This window comes from Mercenaria mercenaria, chromosome 15, assembly GCF_021730395.1.
Source record: "Mercenaria mercenaria strain notata chromosome 15, MADL_Memer_1, whole genome shotgun sequence".
Lineage (NCBI taxonomy): Eukaryota > Metazoa > Mollusca > Bivalvia > Venerida > Veneridae > Mercenaria > Mercenaria mercenaria.
This window is the reverse complement of record NC_069375.1, coordinates 1,234,569-1,253,985: the sequence shown is the minus strand read 5'-3', so window position 1 is coordinate 1,253,985 and position 19,417 is coordinate 1,234,569. Positions and strand designations below refer to the sequence as shown.

At 34.7% G+C, this 19,417-nt stretch overlaps 1 protein-coding gene across 2 annotated transcripts in view; it reads right to left on the bottom strand.

Moving 5' to 3' along the window:
* Positions 1-18,977, bottom strand: part of LOC123544967 (arylsulfatase J-like) — a 129,692-nt gene extending 110,715 nt beyond the window's left edge. Inside the window, exon 1 of one of the 2 annotated variants that reach the window (XM_045331153.2) lies at positions 18,349-18,977. In XM_045331153.2, coding sequence (XP_045187088.1) covers positions 18,349-18,684 — 336 coding nt within the window. In that variant the 5' untranslated portion in view covers positions 18,685-18,977. The remainder of the gene's footprint in view (positions 1-18,348) is intronic. The other variant, XM_045331161.2, reaches the window with a different exon arrangement.
* Positions 18,978-19,417: the final 440 nt, after the last annotated feature.

Here is a 19,417-nt window from a genome sequence, read left to right as displayed (position 1 = left end):
TGTAACATTTTTATGAAAAATAAACAATAGTAATCGTATAATACGCTTAATACTGCCTCGTACACTTCTTTTGTCTTGATATTGTATGTTATTATACTTAACTCCAGGTATATATTTGACTATTTCCTTTGGTGGGGGAGGTCTGAATTGGCTGAAATTAATATTATCAACATAACAAACCCAGTGTGTTCAAGGTTCGATATAATCATCAAAATTGATTATTCCACAGTCATTATTTAACTCAGTAACCTTGGTACTGTGCAAAAGTGCTTTTGGTAAATTATTTCTACTAAACACGCCCCTAAAGTTTTTGATTTTCAATTGTTTTACCCATTGTTAATTTCAAAGTTAGAAATAAAAAACAAAGACAAATATCAAACAGGGAATGCCACGTACCAAAACCGCAGGCTCCCCAAAACGGAACCTACAGCACGCAGACGTGCACACCACAAACACACACATACACGTGCACACACAAAGCCAACACATGAGGACAAACCGAACAAACAAAGGAACACAGTGGGGCACCGCCTTGGAACGGTCAGTGGCAAAAACACCACTGGGGCGCTTAAACCGGTTTATGGTGCGCACCCAACCTCACTCTTACCCCCACCATGTTCCAAAGACACGGGACAGTGTAAATAAAAGTAATCCCCTCCAGGTGAATCTCTAACACACGTAATGGAAACAAAAAGGCATGGCATGTAAAACACAAAAATGCTCTTGTATAAATATATAAAAAGCAAACCTTTAGAACCAAAAACGTATGTACTCAATGACTTTTCAGAAGACAGAGCAACAAGAGAAACACCCTTAAGGGCCCTTGAATTTACTTTTTTTACTGGTACAAAAGGAATTCGTATATAAGTCTTCGTTGAGAATCAATCTGTATACCCTGACCCTGCGCCTTACCACTTAACAGAGATGTAATCAAATGTATTCCGAGACTGGCAAGAAGACTTAACAAACCCCCATTTTGCTTTTTTTTTTTGTCAGTTTTACATTTGCTGTTTTATTACAAGACTTTATTAACTGTTTTTGCTTACTAGATATGGTGCTACAAGTTTTTTTTTCTTTTTGTTATTTGCTATGGGTACAATTCCGTTTCCAAGTAATTTACTTACACCAATCATAAAACTTTTTCTGTAAGCAGTGAATAATTAATTAATCTATTGTTTCTATTGCATTAGAAATTAGAATTTCACCCATTTATATATATATTTTTTTTTAATTAATTATATTTGTTCAAGATCACTAAAGGAAACCCAACTATTGAATTTTTCACTATAACCTTTCCACTTTACTAAAGCTTGTTTTTTTCTTATAGTCTCATCTAATAACTTTTTCTATTCTAGAAATCTCTTGTAAAAGTTCTTGCCCATAAAATGAACCCTGAATTTTTTTAGTGTATGTTTCTGGGATTTGTATTATGAATTCCATCAATTATATATATTTCCTCTGTCCAGTTTGGTGTAAATCCTTTTATAAAATATCTTTTAATTTTGCTTAAACGGACTCGGTCACCAATTTTAAACTTCGGATTACTGTTTGGTATTTTTGAATATATTTGCCGTATAACTTAAAGTAAACGGTATCTTTATTTGAACGTACACTGGCTTGTCTAGGAGTCATTGTTATACTACAGTGATTTTTCTTGTTATACTGATAAATTATCTACCTAAGTATAAGTACTATTTGCTGTAGACTATTTTCACATTATTCGTTTAAGTATTCTATTAAATATTTCAAGTACTACAGCTTTCCCTTCATTAAATTCATTAAATATATGATACATATTTATCTTATTTTTATTCAAACATGACTGAAAAGTTTAATTATAAAATTCTTTTCCTTCATCTACCAATAAATTTGTATGTAATCAACTATTTTAGTAAAGGCTACAGTAACAGATATTCCAGTTTCATTCTTTAATGGAATAACCCAAGCATATTTGCTAAACACGTCAATAGCGGTTAATAAGTACTTTACACCTTTGTTATATTTTGGAAAAATCTTGCATATCAACTAAACCAGCATACCAAGTATCATCAATCTCATATACCATAACTCTGCGTTTCGGAAATTTTCGTCTGATTGGTTTATGTAATCCTTCTGCAAATTCATCAATCCAGATTATTTCGGGGGATTTACCCATTATTTTTATTTTAAAGGTTTCCCCCTTTGCCCGTTCTTTTGTTTGTTTGTTTTTTTACTTTTGTCCGAGTCCAAGTTCGTATTTCGTATTAATATTGTTAAAAAAACGGCGTTAAACCCAAAACAAACAAACACATTTCGTAATAATTGCTGGTTTTACAACTAAATGTTTTGCAGATTTTTCTCCAAATGTTTTTGATTTATTTATGCTGGAAATGTTTGTCGCGTTTACTTTTTACACCACTGTCGTAGCATAAGTCATGGTCCAAACATACTGCGTCTAGTTCATTAACAGGAGGTTCATTATCCAAAGGATTTCCTGGTCCGCGATAGTTTTATCCTGGAACTGTTAAACCTTTCTTAGGTATCATTGCTTTATGAATGTCATTTGCACTTGCAGTACGTTTCACAAACTTTGTTTTATATTGTCGCAGGATGCACAGTGAGCTCTTAACCTAAGTTTACCAATTTTGTTGTAACATATTGAGGATTTATACTATCAGTATAATTCCTTATTTCCTTTCTTTTCTTCTGTTTGTTTTTGACTCATTTATATGATATATATTTAAAAATATGTTGTTTTCTTTCACCGGGTTCAAAACCCCTGTTTTTTTTTTTTGTTTTGGTTAAACCAAAGATTTTCACAGTACCGGAAGTACTTCGTCAAATCGTGTTTTGTTTTTCTAATTTGTCAGCAGTGGTCAGTTTAGGTCAAGGGCTAGGGGTTAAATGAGGTGAAACTGAGCCTTTAGCCTTAATCCTCTAACTACTATTACATACTCAACATCACAGGATAAAGATGTTTTGAACTGTAATATTTCTCCGCTTCAGAAAAATAAAAACATTTGTTATACATAATTGAACATATCATCACGTAGGCCGGACAAAAACAGCAACCATTTGCTATATTTCCATTATTTAAGTTACAATCGTCAAACAAGATTTAAAGAAAATAAAAACGAACAATTTTCTTTTATCTATTTAAACCAGAGCATAATTCAATATGTAATTAACTAATACAAATAACTGCCTTCATTTTGACATCCTTTAACGTCGTTCCTATCCGGTATTATTGACGTTACTATAACTCCTTAAGATCTACACAAGTAGTGAAACAGATATGTACAGAACCTGAATAATCAAAGTGGATCGCCTTACTTTCTTTTACTTAACATTGGTAGTAAAGGTATACTCAAATCCATATAATCATGTCTCACAAACCCGCAGTGATATTTCAGTCAATTAACTGATTGTAATTAGAGAAGCAGTATATTTTCTCGCTTTTATGAAATACTAGAAATTGTTCAGTAAGATCTTACTGCCGATTTCAGAAAAGTGCACCGATACAGTATTTGCACCACACACATGTAGTGATTGATTGACATCGATTTTCTTATCGTGAGTGGCTAATTTTGTAATAGTCCTTTACATAAACTCTGCCCAAGACGCGAGACAAGTTATGTTCATTTTATATTCTGTTGGGTTTACCCGTGAATTGTCTAAACAACACATCAACAAAAAGTCAGTCATACAATGTATTTAAGGTTTTAAAAAACTGATGATATTGCAATTTTGAGCCGTGTCTCAGAATCAGATTCAAGTCAAACTTTGTTTACAATCTCTATCCAGAACGGTACAGAATAGTCATCAACCACTCGGCCCGATTACATTATGTGTGTAAAACTATCCCATTCGATAGCTGTTGATTAACGTCGCATTATCTCAATTTATTTCACGTATAAAAGTTTTTTTTTCTTTCATTGATTTCCTTCTGACAAGTTGATAAAAAATCACTCACTACGATATGCAAATTTAGTCAGCGGGTGCATAAAGTTTAGGATCAAAAGATGTGTTTATACATGTAAAATTACACATATCCTAAACAACATGTGTATTTTGATCGCTATGTCAGCGACATTTTATGTTGAAAATACAATAATTTATTTAAACATAATTGCGCTGTTTATATACGTAACTAGTTATAAAGGTAATAAATGTTTATGTGTTTGAGAACCTAGTAAACATGCGATTGAATCAACTGGAATCATTTTTTTCCGTACATTGAACATGTATTTACACCTAATCATCGATTCAGCTTTCGGTCTCGTAGCCGTTGTACATGAAATCAAACGCCTTAAATGCTGGACTCGCCTAGTGGTTAAGGTCACCAACTTCAAATCACATCCTCCTGATCGAAGTGGGTTTGAGTCTCACTATGGGCGTTTAATTCTTCATGTGAGGAAGCCATTCAGCTGGCTAACGTGCGGAAAGTTGGTGGTTTTACCCAGGTGTCCTCTCGTGACGGAATAATGCATGGCGGAGCACTTTGGGTCCTTATCCGCCATCAAAACTAGAAAGGCGCCATATGACCTATGAATGTGTCGATGCAACGTTAAAACCCTAACAAAAATAAGTGTTAGACTCCTTTATTGAACTTTATATAATAGCGAATTAAAACTTGATTCGGGATTCATGACTAAGTAAGTTTCCTTGACAAGAAACTTGCTCACGACGGAAATTTCTTTTTTACTCTTGGGTTTAACGCCAGTTTTCAACAGTTCTTCCTGTATGTCGGGTGGACGGTTTACCTATCCATCGCTCCTTGGAAAAACCAGTACATGACTCCCGTCCTCCGTAGGAATCTGCCAACCATTCTCACATAAAGAGATATGACCGGTAGCAAGGCTTGAACCTATCCCCCACAGGTTACAGGTTCAAGTCCGCGACTAACCACTCCACTACAGGGGCGATCACACGATGGATGATTACTACAATCTGGAATCTAGAAACCACACGGGTGCGTAGTTGCAGTAATGCCAGACTGAAGTCGACATAGAACTTCCAATCTGATTTATGTCGACGGGTTCTACTAACAGCTTATTTTTATCTCTACTTTTTTTTCGTTTGATTAAAGATTTCATGACATCGCATACCACATATCTTCAGTATGCAGTAATTATTTGACGGATTTCTATGATATAATGTATTTCTTTTCATATTGAATCTTTCTTTATTGATGTTAATTCTTTGGTTTGGTATTCTATAGTTTGACAGAAAATATCGGTAAACATGGATGACTGGAAGTAGTAATCAGACTCAGATGGACTTATAATTATAATGACCGCATCACTTTGTATTTTTTACCGACAATTGATACGTAACGTCATACCCTGTAGAAAAAGGAAATGCGTATATGTTTAATGAAAATTGGCTGCGTGTTTATCTGCACCATTTAGCAATTTTTGAAACAATCTCAAAATAAAAAGTGCTAAGACTGCATGCGATTTACCCGGTCGCACTCAGCGTGCGTTGTGGACCGATACACATGTGTAGAAGAAATGACTTACTGAACAAGACTTAGTGCTATTGTATTATAATAACCTGAAAGCATATTCAATAAAGTAATATCAGATAAAATAGCAATCAACATGTCAAAAAGCATCGAGTGGCGCCTGCGCAATAAACTATTACAAAATCATGTGCATGGTCATATATTTCAATTCTCTATGTAACAAGAGCCAAATGTTCTATTTTTTGCAACAAGCTGCGACAAAAACATGTGCCTTTTCAAACAGAAAGGCACCACACATATTAGGTATAGTCCAACTAATTTAACGCAATCCTATGAAACATTGAGATAATTTTTACATATGGGCAATATCCCAACTTGCGTCAAACACTCGAAAGACCAAAATAATTGAACAATTTCCGATAAAATTTTCATCGCTGACGACGCTTTGCATGGGATTAAATGCTGGTTATTTCACGAATTGGCCATAAATTCAAATAAAACTTACGTGCATCGAATGGAGATTCAATTCCTCATTGATTTATGTAAAATTATCAAAGAATATCTAACATTACGAACTTTCTGGTGATTTAAACCTATGTATGTACTGTACTCGATACAAACCTTAGAGTTTAATGTGTAAAGACAACATCGAGTTTTCGATATTTTCCATGACCGACATCCGTGGACATTTTACGAAGGCTTGATACATGTACATCAAGTTAAAATAAATACATGAAACTTTCGAGACAAAATCTGCGGTAGTAGTTTTGTTTTATTTCGTCGAGAGTTGCTATATAAATACATGTATACACATCAATGTTCAAATCTATAATCTACACAGATTTCAGTGTATATCCTGCACATGAATGAATTATATTGAAATAAATACCTGTGATATTTTGCTTTTGTAACTAACCCGTAATTATCAATACTTTAAGGCGGAGAAAACTACAAGCTCGATCAAATTAACCTCTCACCGATAACTAGAGTGACACCTACGTTATTTCTACCAGCGTTTGATGTAAACGTCCATTTGGCGAGCTTTTCTGAAATTGGCAGTACTTTAGGTTCCACCTTTTTCTATTTGAGGTATTATGCCAGATGTTCCATGTATCACTAAGAATAAAAAGAGAATTCCGGAAAAACCTGATGAATACACACTTTAAAAAAATAATTGTAATCAATAACTCACTTGCATGCATGATGCCTGAAACCAAGATAACATTGTGTTATCAGAAAATTAAAGCCTAAGAGGAAATGACATGTGCATAGCAATATTCGCAACTTGTTCACCAACCCAGAGATGTTTCGTATACAAACTCGAACTGTATAGTACATTTTACTGGTTCAACATTTGCATACCTATATTCAAATCTTTAACATCCTGTCTCAGAAATCAGCTGTGACCTTGTTATCTATTTAAATGTCTGGAACCATGAAGGCTATATATTTTTTTCTTTGAAAGTTTACTGAATTCGCTGAATCACAAAGATACGATAAATTTATAGAGATAGTGTGCATTTTTTACATAATAAAAGTTAAAACAGATGGCTTTTCATTACGAGTGATCTGCGAAGTTACAACTTTGCCTTATAAATAATTTTCGGTAAAGAGAATGTAAACGAACCATTCACTACCACATTTAACATAGCATTTACAGAAAAGCGCCTAGCAATACAAAAAGCGTTCAATATTCGCAAAAAGTTCTTTTACTAAAAGAAAATTAATTTTGGTTCGGTGTTATATACACACCCGAACTGTACTACATACTGCGAAACCTTTAAACAAAGAACGTAGAATAATTAATATAGACGATTCTGTTGGGCCCGGAACACATTGTGTTTGTTATTTTGTTTCTACCAGCAAAGAAACCAATTACTTTGATAATTTTGGTCTACCCCCTCTCGAAAAATTAATTAAAGGCATACAGGGTTTAACGTCCAATTATTTTGATAATTTTGGTCTACCCCCTCCCGAAAAATTGATTAAAGGCATATAGGGTTTAACGTTCAACATCATCTTATATCAAGACAAAACAAGTGTATTGTGTGGATATTACTATTCATATTTTATTGGAATGATATATGGTTACGTGACGCTTTATAGTTTATTTTACAAAGTACTTAATGTTCTTAATTCAACACAAAATAAAAATAAAACACTTTCATTGAAAGCTTCAGTAAGACTGCATAGCATTGTTAGAAGTATGGATTAGAATAACTCAGAATGAACAAACACTTTCAAGAGTAGCTTAGTATAAACTGTGTCAATGAAAACCGTCTAACGCTGTTAGAAGTATCGACTGATTCAGGCTTACAAAAAAAAAAAAATACTTATACCGTTATAGAAGTATCGGTTGGTCTGTTGCCAACATAGACCTTGAGCTGACAATTGACCCTGTCCCCCCGCCCCCCCCCCCACCCCAGGGGGGATTTTTAACACTATGATTTTCTTAAACCTTATTGTAGTTGGCATTCACAGACAAAAGTTTGCAAGTTTCCGTTGGGGCTTTAACGAGTTACGGAGATTTAAAATACGTTACCAATCAAACTTTCATTTAATTCACCATTTATGCTAATATAATATTAACAAGAAATATCTTTAAAAATGATGGTCGGCGAATTGTAATAAGGGAAGAAGTTTATGAATTTTTCATCTAACATTCATCTTTCATCTAACATTTTTCAAATTGCAAAACTAAACACCGCACTTTAACAATTTATTTGGTTCTCTTTTAATTTTTCGCGAAGGTTTCGTAGGGTTGCAATTTTGTTTCGTTTACTCTTAGACGAATAATTACAGCAGTAGTTTGATGAAGATTCATGAAGCGGTTCATGAGAAGAGGTCATTAAATGTGTTTATATTTTTAGCTAAATTGCTCCCTATCCCCATTTGTAACAAAATAGCAGGAGACCTAACGATATTGTTACACATCGAGTTTGATAAAAATCCATTACATTTTAGTGGTTAATGCGAAGAAAGGCATATCTACTTTTAGCTATAGGGGTCCCTAATAGGGCCCAAGTTCCTATATAAATAAATTTGGAAGAGGACCTTATAATGATGCTCCAGACCAAGTATGACAAAGATCCACCAAGCTGTTCATGAGACGCTGTATAAAGGCATTTTTAGTTTTAGCTCTAGCAGCCCCTAAAAGGGGTCAAATGTCCAAGCTGAACAAAGTTGGCTGCGGGCCTAATAAAGATGCTACAAATCAAGTTTGAGTAGAATACATGAGAACAAATCAATTAAAGGATTTTTTTTATTTATTATTTTTATTTATTTCTAAAATAGGCCAACTGATCCCGCTTTAACAAATGCATATTCGCTATTCATGAATCTTTGGACAATGACGTCACACCTATAAAAAGTGAAGGTCAAGCAAAACATACAACTGTAATTATTTCAATATTTCAGTTTCATAAGCAAAGTTTGACCGTAGTCATATCACATAGATAAACTGTATGCAGCGTACCTTCATTTCAGTGTAATGAGATTCAGTCATTATATAGCATATATATAATAAAACAGATTTCAACTGAGTTCAGTATTTGCATATCATACTAAAGAAAAATATTCAAATATAATAAATCAGTTAAATAATTTATAACAAATATATCAAAGCAAACAAGTACTCATTTTAATATGCAATCTGAATAAGTCACAAAAGCAAGAAACCTTTTCATATACAGACGACAATTGTAACAAGGAAAGTCTTTTAAAAAGCACTTCTCTACATAAAAGACTCTTATCACACCCTTATTCATGTGATACGCAGACCGTATTCAGCTCTTTCTTTAATTTGATCTATGTTGGTATTTGAACAGGTTTTCATCATATTTATTAAACTTACTTTTCATATGATTTGAGATATATCAATATTCTTGCTAAATATACTGAACCAAAGTTAGCTTTAAAACTGTGAACAGCGTCGTTTAGGATAAACGCTTTGTCTACATTTCACTCAGCGTAGCACAATCAACAGAGTGAAAGAAATTGACACTCTCGTCCAATCAGGCAGAGTGTTGCAAAAATCTTCCATTTTGATAAATTATCTATAATGCGTTATCAAGTAGTTTGATTTGCAAACTGAAGTCACGTGGCATAGGTAACGAAAACGAATTTAGACGGCGTTCGCCGAAAAACATGCCAATTGTTCAATTAGTCATAATAAACAAGACATTTACATATGTTTATGTATTTAAAATTGAAATTATCATGTACATATCATTTTAGGTGAACAAATGTTATGTATTATCCGTAACTTACGTTACTCTATTTGAAATTACTAGAACATCAAAAGTATATCAACATATATGATGTTTTTTTAAGTTATAAAATAATGATATTGGCCAAAACACAGTTAAATAATTAATATAATTATAATACAACTACCACCAGAGTTAACTGATTCAATATGTCACGAATAATACGTTACCTTTTTTTAAAATATGACTATTTTTGTAAAAAAAAAAAAATTTTTAATTTTGGTATTACACATATGGTTAGGATTTTTATACACTGGACTATAAATTAACATCAACAGACACGAACAACATTGTCAAATAAATGTATATAGATTTTGTAATTCATTAGACAATATTATGTAAATATTTTAAGAATATATAGCTCTTTGCATGTAACAGTATTACTGCATATCATAATTATCATAAGTACAAATAAATAAAATGAACACGGCAATGCAGAGCAATATAAACCCTAAGGTATGACCTCTGACCACTAAGTATGACCTTGACCTTGAAGTGAAAATGGTATTAGGGGCGGAACAGGTTTCTAACGCTAACAGGCAGATGACCTTAGGTTTCGGTTGTTGATGATAAATACAATTGCATTCAATGGAGTCTGGTCGAGAGAGATACTCCTCATCAACGATTGGTCCTCCTGGCCATGTGATGTCGATCCTCCTCGCTGATTGGCTGGTCCTCCTGTGAGCTCTGACAGTGACCTTGGTAACCTTTAATTGCATTCCCACTACACTCGCCCCCCGCCCCTCTCCCCCGTTCTATAAAGTGGGTCACAAGGGCGACAAGTGTGTGTGTGAAGGAGGCCTGGGAGGCCCCAATGGATTCCTTGCAGAATCAGACATAACAGGGTTACCATGCTTGATAATTACCATGGAGGTTTAACCAATAATGATTATACATCTAATGTAAAGCAGACCACCATGACTTCCTTCTTAAAACAGACGAGATTCCCCAATGGAAGTGTAATTACTATATATAAGAAGTTATTCCACACATATCTTATAATAACAAGAATTAAGGTCATGGTATACCCTGACCTAAGTTCATAAACTTCTGGGATGCCTAGAAAAACATTCCAAATTATTAAGGCCCTGGGATACCCAGAGCAAAGACCATATTACTGACACTAATGCATACAAGGGGATACACATACTGCAATAGTTCATAAACTCCTGGGTTGCACGGTGAAACATACCAAATTATTACGGTGCTGTGATACCCGGGGTTGGGACTATCATACTAATGTGTACTATGGGAAACCCATTCTGTCCTTAATTTCTTAAACACAGCCAAGATACATAGTAAAACATACAAATCTGAGAAACCTGGGTTTTCTGGAAAGCTTGGCGGACAGATGGACGTAGTTTCTGCATCTTTCACAAGGATAAACCTTGTATGCCCAAGAAGCTGCGAAGACCCCAAACAGATGGACGCAGTCTCTGCGTCTATTGCCGGACTGGGCTTTGCCTATGCTGACCCGTATCTGAAAGAGGATCCAAAGTAAGTGATCAATTACCCGGAGTCCCTTTCCCCAGGCCTCTAGCCCAATCTCTATTGCTTAAACCAGACTGGTTCTGCGACAGGTCCCTAAATACCAATTCCCATCTGGAAGGGACTCCTGCTTCAACCCAAGTACAAAGGATGTTGTGGTTAAATAAAGGCTGCACAGCCATATCTACCATCAGTTTTAGAGGCTGCAGTCCCACACTGGAGATACATCGATCTTGCCGCCACTTAACCAAATCCACACGTCCACTTACTGAGTAAGAGTTAGCAAGTCACAGCCAGACCCACAAGTGAGACTCTGGCACAATGTGCCTCTACTGGACTATCCATCAGAACAGGAGACCTGAACACATCCCAAAGACCCTGCACAAAACCCCTCCAAGTCGATTTTTCCATAATTGTGTAAAGCCATAGTGTCAGGAGCAAGGCCCATACTGTAATTGTTGTCATAACCCGACCTTTTCCCCCCGGATTCTGCACTGAAAGGGTAGTGTAAACTACCAATCTCTGAATGAAGTGATTAGTAAAACTAAGATGAAGGACATAGATCCCCAAACAAGGACACTACAGTTTGCGATGCAGGACAAGGATTGCTCAACATATATATGTTCCATAGTTGCTGCCACGGTGAAGGACTTGACGTACATGCACTTAGGTTTAATGCGGGAAGATGGAACCTTGGTAGGGAAGGTGGTATCGAGTACAATGACATGGTTTCTAGTGGCGGCAACCATCAGGCCTGTATGCCCTCATGACCTAGACAAAACAAGGATAAATTAACTGTTGGTTCCCAACATGATTAAAAGGCAACTCACCAGTGTGATTGAAGGGCAATACTCTAGCGAGCTCATGATGTTGAATGGGGTTGCTAGTATGAGGTCCACAAACCTTTGGAAGGAAGTGGCCTCCGAACTTCACACAAGTGGCTTGACTTATAGTAACAATATTCCCCAATAGTTTTAGTTTGTCTCTGACCATAGGTTCCCTAGAAACCAGTTGAGGTTCAAATGACTGGATATCAAATTGGGCCTCGGTCTGGCATAAACTTGTCAAGGAGTTATGGCCTTCACACATAAAGTTTGAAGTCCCATATTTGCCATCAAAAGAGTTACTTTTGTAAGAACAGGCCTTCAGACTGGGCATATCTAATGTACCATTTTGCATCTTACTTTTACCTACTTGAGTTACATCAATTTCACTTACAGGGTATCTTATTTTGAGGCAGTTCCTATAATTGTCTTCTTGAACTACCATCAATATATACAGACAGTATTAAAGAAAGTTACAGTATTCAAGTCATGACCATTATTGGATACCGGCTCCATAGAAGCTATATCGGGGGCTGAATGCGAAACTATTGTATCTTGTTCTAAATTTTTATACAGTTTCAATAGTTTCGCGCTCAGCCCACAATATGTACATGGAACATCTACTTAAGGATACAGTCGAGATTGACAACATGTTGGATGAAGTCTTTGTTGATGAATGAATCTACTGCACATTCAAAACAATCATAGTTACAACGGTTAACAAAATGTACGTGTGCATAAACATGAACTAGATCTCTAAATATAGTGATATGTCTGTTTCAAGTTTAATATCATTATAGTGCACTGTTTCGGGCAATGTCTGTATATATTGTAAGTATGTCACTACAATGTGCTAAAATAGCTGACATATATATATTAAGTGTTTAAAACAAGTTTGTGTGCGTAGTGTTCTCATGAAGATGTAATCATGGGTCATGCAAATTAAATTATAGTTTCATAGTTTGATTGTTAAATGTATGAGTTTAAAATTGATTGCAAAATATTTCAAACAAAAAATAATTGTAAGTTTGCTATTTTTCAAAGATAAAGTATGTGTTCACATTACAGAATACATGAAAATGCATAGTTTATATGTTAGGTAACGTAAATTGTAACGTAGATTGTTTTTAAATACGTGTGTTTAAAGTTAAAATGCAAAGCTCTGTTAAAACATATTTTGATTGAATTGTAAATATGCTATTTCTAAATGCTAAAGTAGATTTAAGGTAACAGAACACAAGAAATATAGTTTGTGTGTTTGGTAACGTAAATTGTAAGTTAGTTTGATATATAAATACATGTGTTTTAAGTTAAACCTACAGTTTGAAATGCAAAACTATAGGGTTAAGAATAGAATTATATTGTATTTTTTTTTTCAAATGATAAAATATGTTTTAAAGAAACTGAAGACATAAACTATAATTTGTATGTTTGGTAACGTAAAATGTAATGTAGAATTCAATGTAACATATCTTAACAGTTAGAGGCTTGTTGATAAATAAATAAACAGTTGTATTACAGTAACTTTAGAATGTTAATATAAAATTGATATGAACATTTCTAAGAAAAACATGATTGAATAATGTATGATTGAAAAATAACACATTTTGGAAGAATGACGTTACATTTTAAGAATCGCTAAAAATCAGCCTTCTCTTAAGTTATACTGGCAATCTATATATCAATTTTTTCGTTGAACTTTGAACTTCTTAATGGTAACTTCATTTTTTGATTAACTGATCATCTAAATTTGCAGTAAAAACTTTATGCCAAAAATGTTTGGATTTTTAAGGTAACGTATCTTTTCCCGATATTTTTCTTCTTTAACATTACATTTTAGACATTAAAAATTAATCAAATTGCAGCATCTAGTATACACCTTGAAATTACATATGTAAAGTTGAAATGATTTACTAACATAATGGTACCATTTGTCTTTAAAAATTGATGAAAAAATTATAGGTTTTGAGGGTAACGTATTTTAAAGCGTGGTTATGGAGAAAAGCCCCGCTCGCCAGTTGCAAACTTTATGCCAAAAAGTTCACCACACACTGGGGTTTCAAAACAATATGGTCCACAAAATTCCCACTGAGGGGGGAGCAAAACCCCCTCTGGCTCATGGTCTAACACTTTGTGGAAAAGCAATATCCCAGTATCGATTTCAACTCGTTCTTCAACGGTTTGATATAAAAATGTATTGACACAGAACATTTTATACTGACGATTTCAGAATAGCGCACCGATTCAATGTTTGCATCATATACCTTTAGTCACTGACTGATCTCGATTTTCTTATCGTGAGTGGCTAACTTCATTTACATAAACTCCGCCCAAGACTCGAGTCAAGTTAAACTGAAAATTCAGTCATAAATGTTTTTATGGCTTTTAAAATGGATGATATTTCAGTTTTTAGCCGTATCTCAGACTCAGTTTCAAATCATACACTTTTTTACAGTCCTATCAAAAACGTGCACTCGCACTGATTATATTATGTCTGTTAAACTAATCTTGATTAACGTCGCATTATCTCCATTATTTCATGCTCATAAGTATATTTTTTCAATTTCCTTGTGACAAGTCGATAAAAATCATTAATCCCTTCTAGCCTCACTACAGAATGCAAATTAAGTCAGTGGGTGCATAAAGATAGAAAGACGTGTTTATACATGTAAACTGCATGTGTATTTTAATCGCTTGGTAAGGGATCTAAGTTTACAATAATAAATCATAGCCTGATGGGCATCACTTTTCACATTAAACATTATGTATTTAGTTTAAACATAAATGCCCTGTTTACATACATTACTCAAATTAAGGTATAGCTCTAAACATTTCTGTGTGTCCAGCAAACATGCGACTCTGAAGACATGCTTGAATTAGCTGGAATCTTTTGTTTTCGTACATTGAACATGTATTTAGGTCCTACTTATCAACGATTCAGCTTCTCATGTAGCCGTTGTACATGAAGATAAAAACCTTAAGTGCTGGCCTCCTTCATTTTCTTTTAATAGCGGAATTTAACTGTGTCGGGATTCATGACTAAGTAAGTTTCCTTGCCAAGAACCTTGCTCACGACGGAAATCGATTTCCTTTGGTTTTAATGCAATATTTCAACAGTTCTTCTTTTATATCGGGTGGGCAGTTTACTTAAACATCGCTTTTGGGAAGAACCAGTACTAAACTCCCGTCTCCTTAAGAAACTGACAACTTTCTCATATAAAGAATATGGTCGATAGAAAGGCTCGGACCCGTGGCCCCAAATCAGTGAGAGGTTACAGTGATTTCAAGAGAACGACTAACCACTCGACTACGGGGGCGGTCACACGATGGATGGGTACGATAATTCGGATTCTAGAAATCACACGGCATGTAGCTGCAATAAAGCAGAAGTCGACATAGAACTCTCAAGTTGATTTAGGGCGATGAAATCGACTGAAAGCTTAGTTTTATCTCTACTTTTTTCCGTTTGACTTAAGTATTCATGACATCGCATACCACATGTCGCCTGCATGCAGTAATAGTTTGACGGGTTTCTATGAAATGATGTATATTTTTTATGTAGAAAACTTTTCCAATGAAATTCTAATCGATGTCGATCCTATGGTTTGGTATTTTAGATTATAACGTAAATACAAAATAGATTCTAAAGACCTTAGATTAAAACCTGTGATAGTACAGTTGAACCTCTATGTTCACAGCGTTTATAAAAGGCTAATATTTGTTTATAACAGAAGAAAGGTTATATCCAAATCCCATCACCCTAACTTCAATGTATTTGAAAAAAAGACTATTATTAAATAGTACATATAACATACATATTGCTCCTTTAACTCATTCAGGCCTAATCCCTTGAAAATCCGTGATATGAGATAAGCTCTCCAGGTCGGATCCCTAATTAATGCGTGATGATAACGATATAGCGTAAGTCGGGTCCCGCATTAATGCGTGATCAACCCCTTGTTAAAGATAAAAATAATTACTATAAGAGGCTGAAAAATTACACTTGATCAAATTGGGTGATAGACATAAAGATTGTCATGACTTCTGCATTTACAGATCAATTCGTTTTATCTTGACTCTATACAACATAATAGATAATGGTAGATTTCTTGGAGACGTGGAGCATCCAAAACACAGCAAGAGAGCCATGTATCGCTCGGGAGGTCCAAAATAAAAAAAAACAAATGCTGTAACGGAAAAAAATATTGCAGATGGCAATTTACTTGCAAAAATACAGTAACAAATGGGATGAAGGGGTAAGGAATAGATAAAAGGGTCGATGTTTCTGCGGGAAAGTTGCACAAGGATCAATGTTTCAAAAATGAAAGACACATTGCTTATACGATGTAAATCACAGCAGCCTATTAAAAAAAGACAGAAAAATCTAACATAACAAGCACGAACAAAGAAGCGGGAAAAAACAACAGTCTGGCACCGCCTACGGACGGACGGCGGCCAAACTTATGATGGATACGATAACATACTCATAGTAAAAGAAGAGGGGATGGACATCCAAGGGAGCAAAAATGCAAAGGCAAAGAATGGGATGGGTCGATTGTAGTGAGGAGAAAGAGTAAAGAAATGCCAACGACAAAGAAGACAACATGCGCAACATGAAATACGAGACAGACAAGGAACAAATTGAAAACTGGGGCACCGCTTTGGAACTGTCAGTAACCTATTTAAAGGAAAGTGGGGCTGTGAAGGCGTTTCGGGCATGCCAATTTCGCACATACGTTTTTATTAGTTAAAGTAAATACAATCACTCCCCGCTGAGAAACATAAAATTAGGGTCATTCTAAGGTATAATTACACCAATGAAGCCAGAGCACCGAGAGCCTAACTTTTAAGGGCACGACCAAACAAGCTGCAAGACAAAATTTCACTCCCTACGCCCGTCTTCAAAAGATTGTTTTTATATTTATTTTGTTGGATTTAACGTCGCGCAGACACAAAAATAGGTCATATTGCGACTTTCCAGCTTTTTATGGTGGAAGAAGACAGCATTTGCCCCTCCTTGCATTATTTCATCACGAGCGGGCACCTGATTAGAACCATCGGCCTTCCGTAAGCAGGTTTGGTGGCTTCTTCACATGAAGAATTCAACGGCCCGAGTGACGCTCGAACCCACATAGATGCGGTGTAAGTGACTTGAATAAAATCTGGAAAGTAGATCCCTCAGAAGCACCGAAAACAAGGCAAACAGTGAAACACACTCGGTTTGATTGAGTCTGTTCATGAGCAGTAATGGAAAATGCAACATTGCCCAAACCCCCTAGCATCGGCTTAAGCAGTATTCAATCTTCAAATCTAAATGAGTTGAAATCAATGATCCCGAATGACCAGAAAATATAACAACACTGAGATGAAGTCGGGGCGACGTTTTACGGTGAAGTCAGCTACCTTAACCACTCGGCCACAAAGGCCTCTATTAGAATTAAAGAGAAAAGTATCAAGGAGTCTTACACTTTTTCAGTCATTACACCATTAAATGGAACAGCGCAGCGTTTAACTGTTTAACGGATTGGACAATCAACACACATGCACTGTGCTTAAAAAGTTTTGCATTTTATCCTCTTCCTATATTTTTAAACACACTTACAAATATTTGATTTAAATAAGAATTATGCATAATTTTCCGAATTTTATAAATTCCCACAGCCATAGTGTGCTAGGTGTGTAAGACCAAATTTTAAAAGTGTTTTAAGACAAGTATTATCGGACGATCTATAATAAAATTAAGTGATAGCCTTCTGTGGTTAATGATATCGTTAAAGCTGTTGTAACATTTTTTTTGGTGATTTGAAGATTTCTATCATTGATTTCCTGTAACTGTGGCCAAACTCTTGCGAAACGAATAAGTTACGAAAATATGGGCACCGAATGATGTCGCTGGTGGGACATCTCCATCAAGGTAGGGGAAGTTGAAAATTTCAAAGTTGAAATCGTCACTTTTATCATATCTTTTCGTTTCAAGATTACTGTTCACCATAGAAACTACTGAAAATATTAATTTTCAAGCGGCGAAGCATGACACCCGTTCATCTTATTTTATGTATTTAGCAAGTCTTTATTCGCATCTAAATCATGCATTAGTGTAACAAAAAAGAGGGGTCGTGAAAAAGATATAATGAAATATTAAACAACACATCATATGTTTAACTGAGTATGTCATATTAAATGAAACAAATTTTACTTATTCATTTCGATGTGCCGGGAATAGAATATTGCATCTGCACACAATTATTTCACCACGTACTAGCATTATCCTACATACTATATATGTATATGAATTTATGGAAAGACAATGAAAAAATACAACCTGGTATCTACCAGTGAGTAATTGACCTCTTGTTGGCGTACAAACAGGCTGGACATAATAATTTTCAAGCCTGACACCCGCTAACGCCAGATTGTCCAGGTTTGGTGTATTAATTTCTGAACCATGGTATCCAACATCGTTAAATCCAAGATCGTCAGCAATGATTAACAAGATATGAGGTGCAGTCCTATTAATTGCATGGTTTTCATTATGTTGAAAAGTGTTATCTTGCACCTGTACAATTTCTGAATTTCTTCCCAATATATAATATGTTTCTATCATAAGTTTGCACAGTACCAATATGCTCGTCAGTAGTAATATCCGTTTGGTTCTCATTGTCTACAGTGCCCCTGAATAATCTCATTAATATATATGAAATTTCATTTTTTTTCTCTATTTAAAATCAAAAACTATTCACGAAGAATAACTTATATTCCTTTAAGTGTGTTTTTAATGTTAAATCATGGAACAAAACAGGTTTAAAAGTATAATGGAAACACATGTCGTGAATAACGTCCATGCAATAGTTTTTATGTTATCAAAAATTTTATCTTTGTCCTTTGATATTAACCATTCTTTATATGAAAACCGCTGAGTAAAATCGAATTATTGACACGTTACATCAACAACATAAATATAACGCTTATTCTGAAGATTGTGTACAGATACATTGAAATATCAGTCATTGTTATGTATGAAACTAATAATAAGACATTCTCCGATATTCGGGGTAGATATTAAAGGGAAAATTAACGTAGATACATTCATTCAACTTAGAAAATACGATTGGATTATGAAAAAAAAAGTCTAAAATATATAAGAATTCAATGACAAATAAATTACTTCAGTTTTCAAAAAGGGTCTCTTACAATACTCCAGCAATTATTTGTAAGTTGATTTTCAGTAAGAAATAGTTTATAGCTTTAAGAAACTTCTATCTCACAAATCTCGCAACTATAAAAAATGAAAATTACGAGTAATGTTTTAACAAAGATATACACAAGCTTGTAAACTGTTTAAGTTACAATATGTTGGTGTGTAACAAATTTTCATAACCTAAGACAATCAA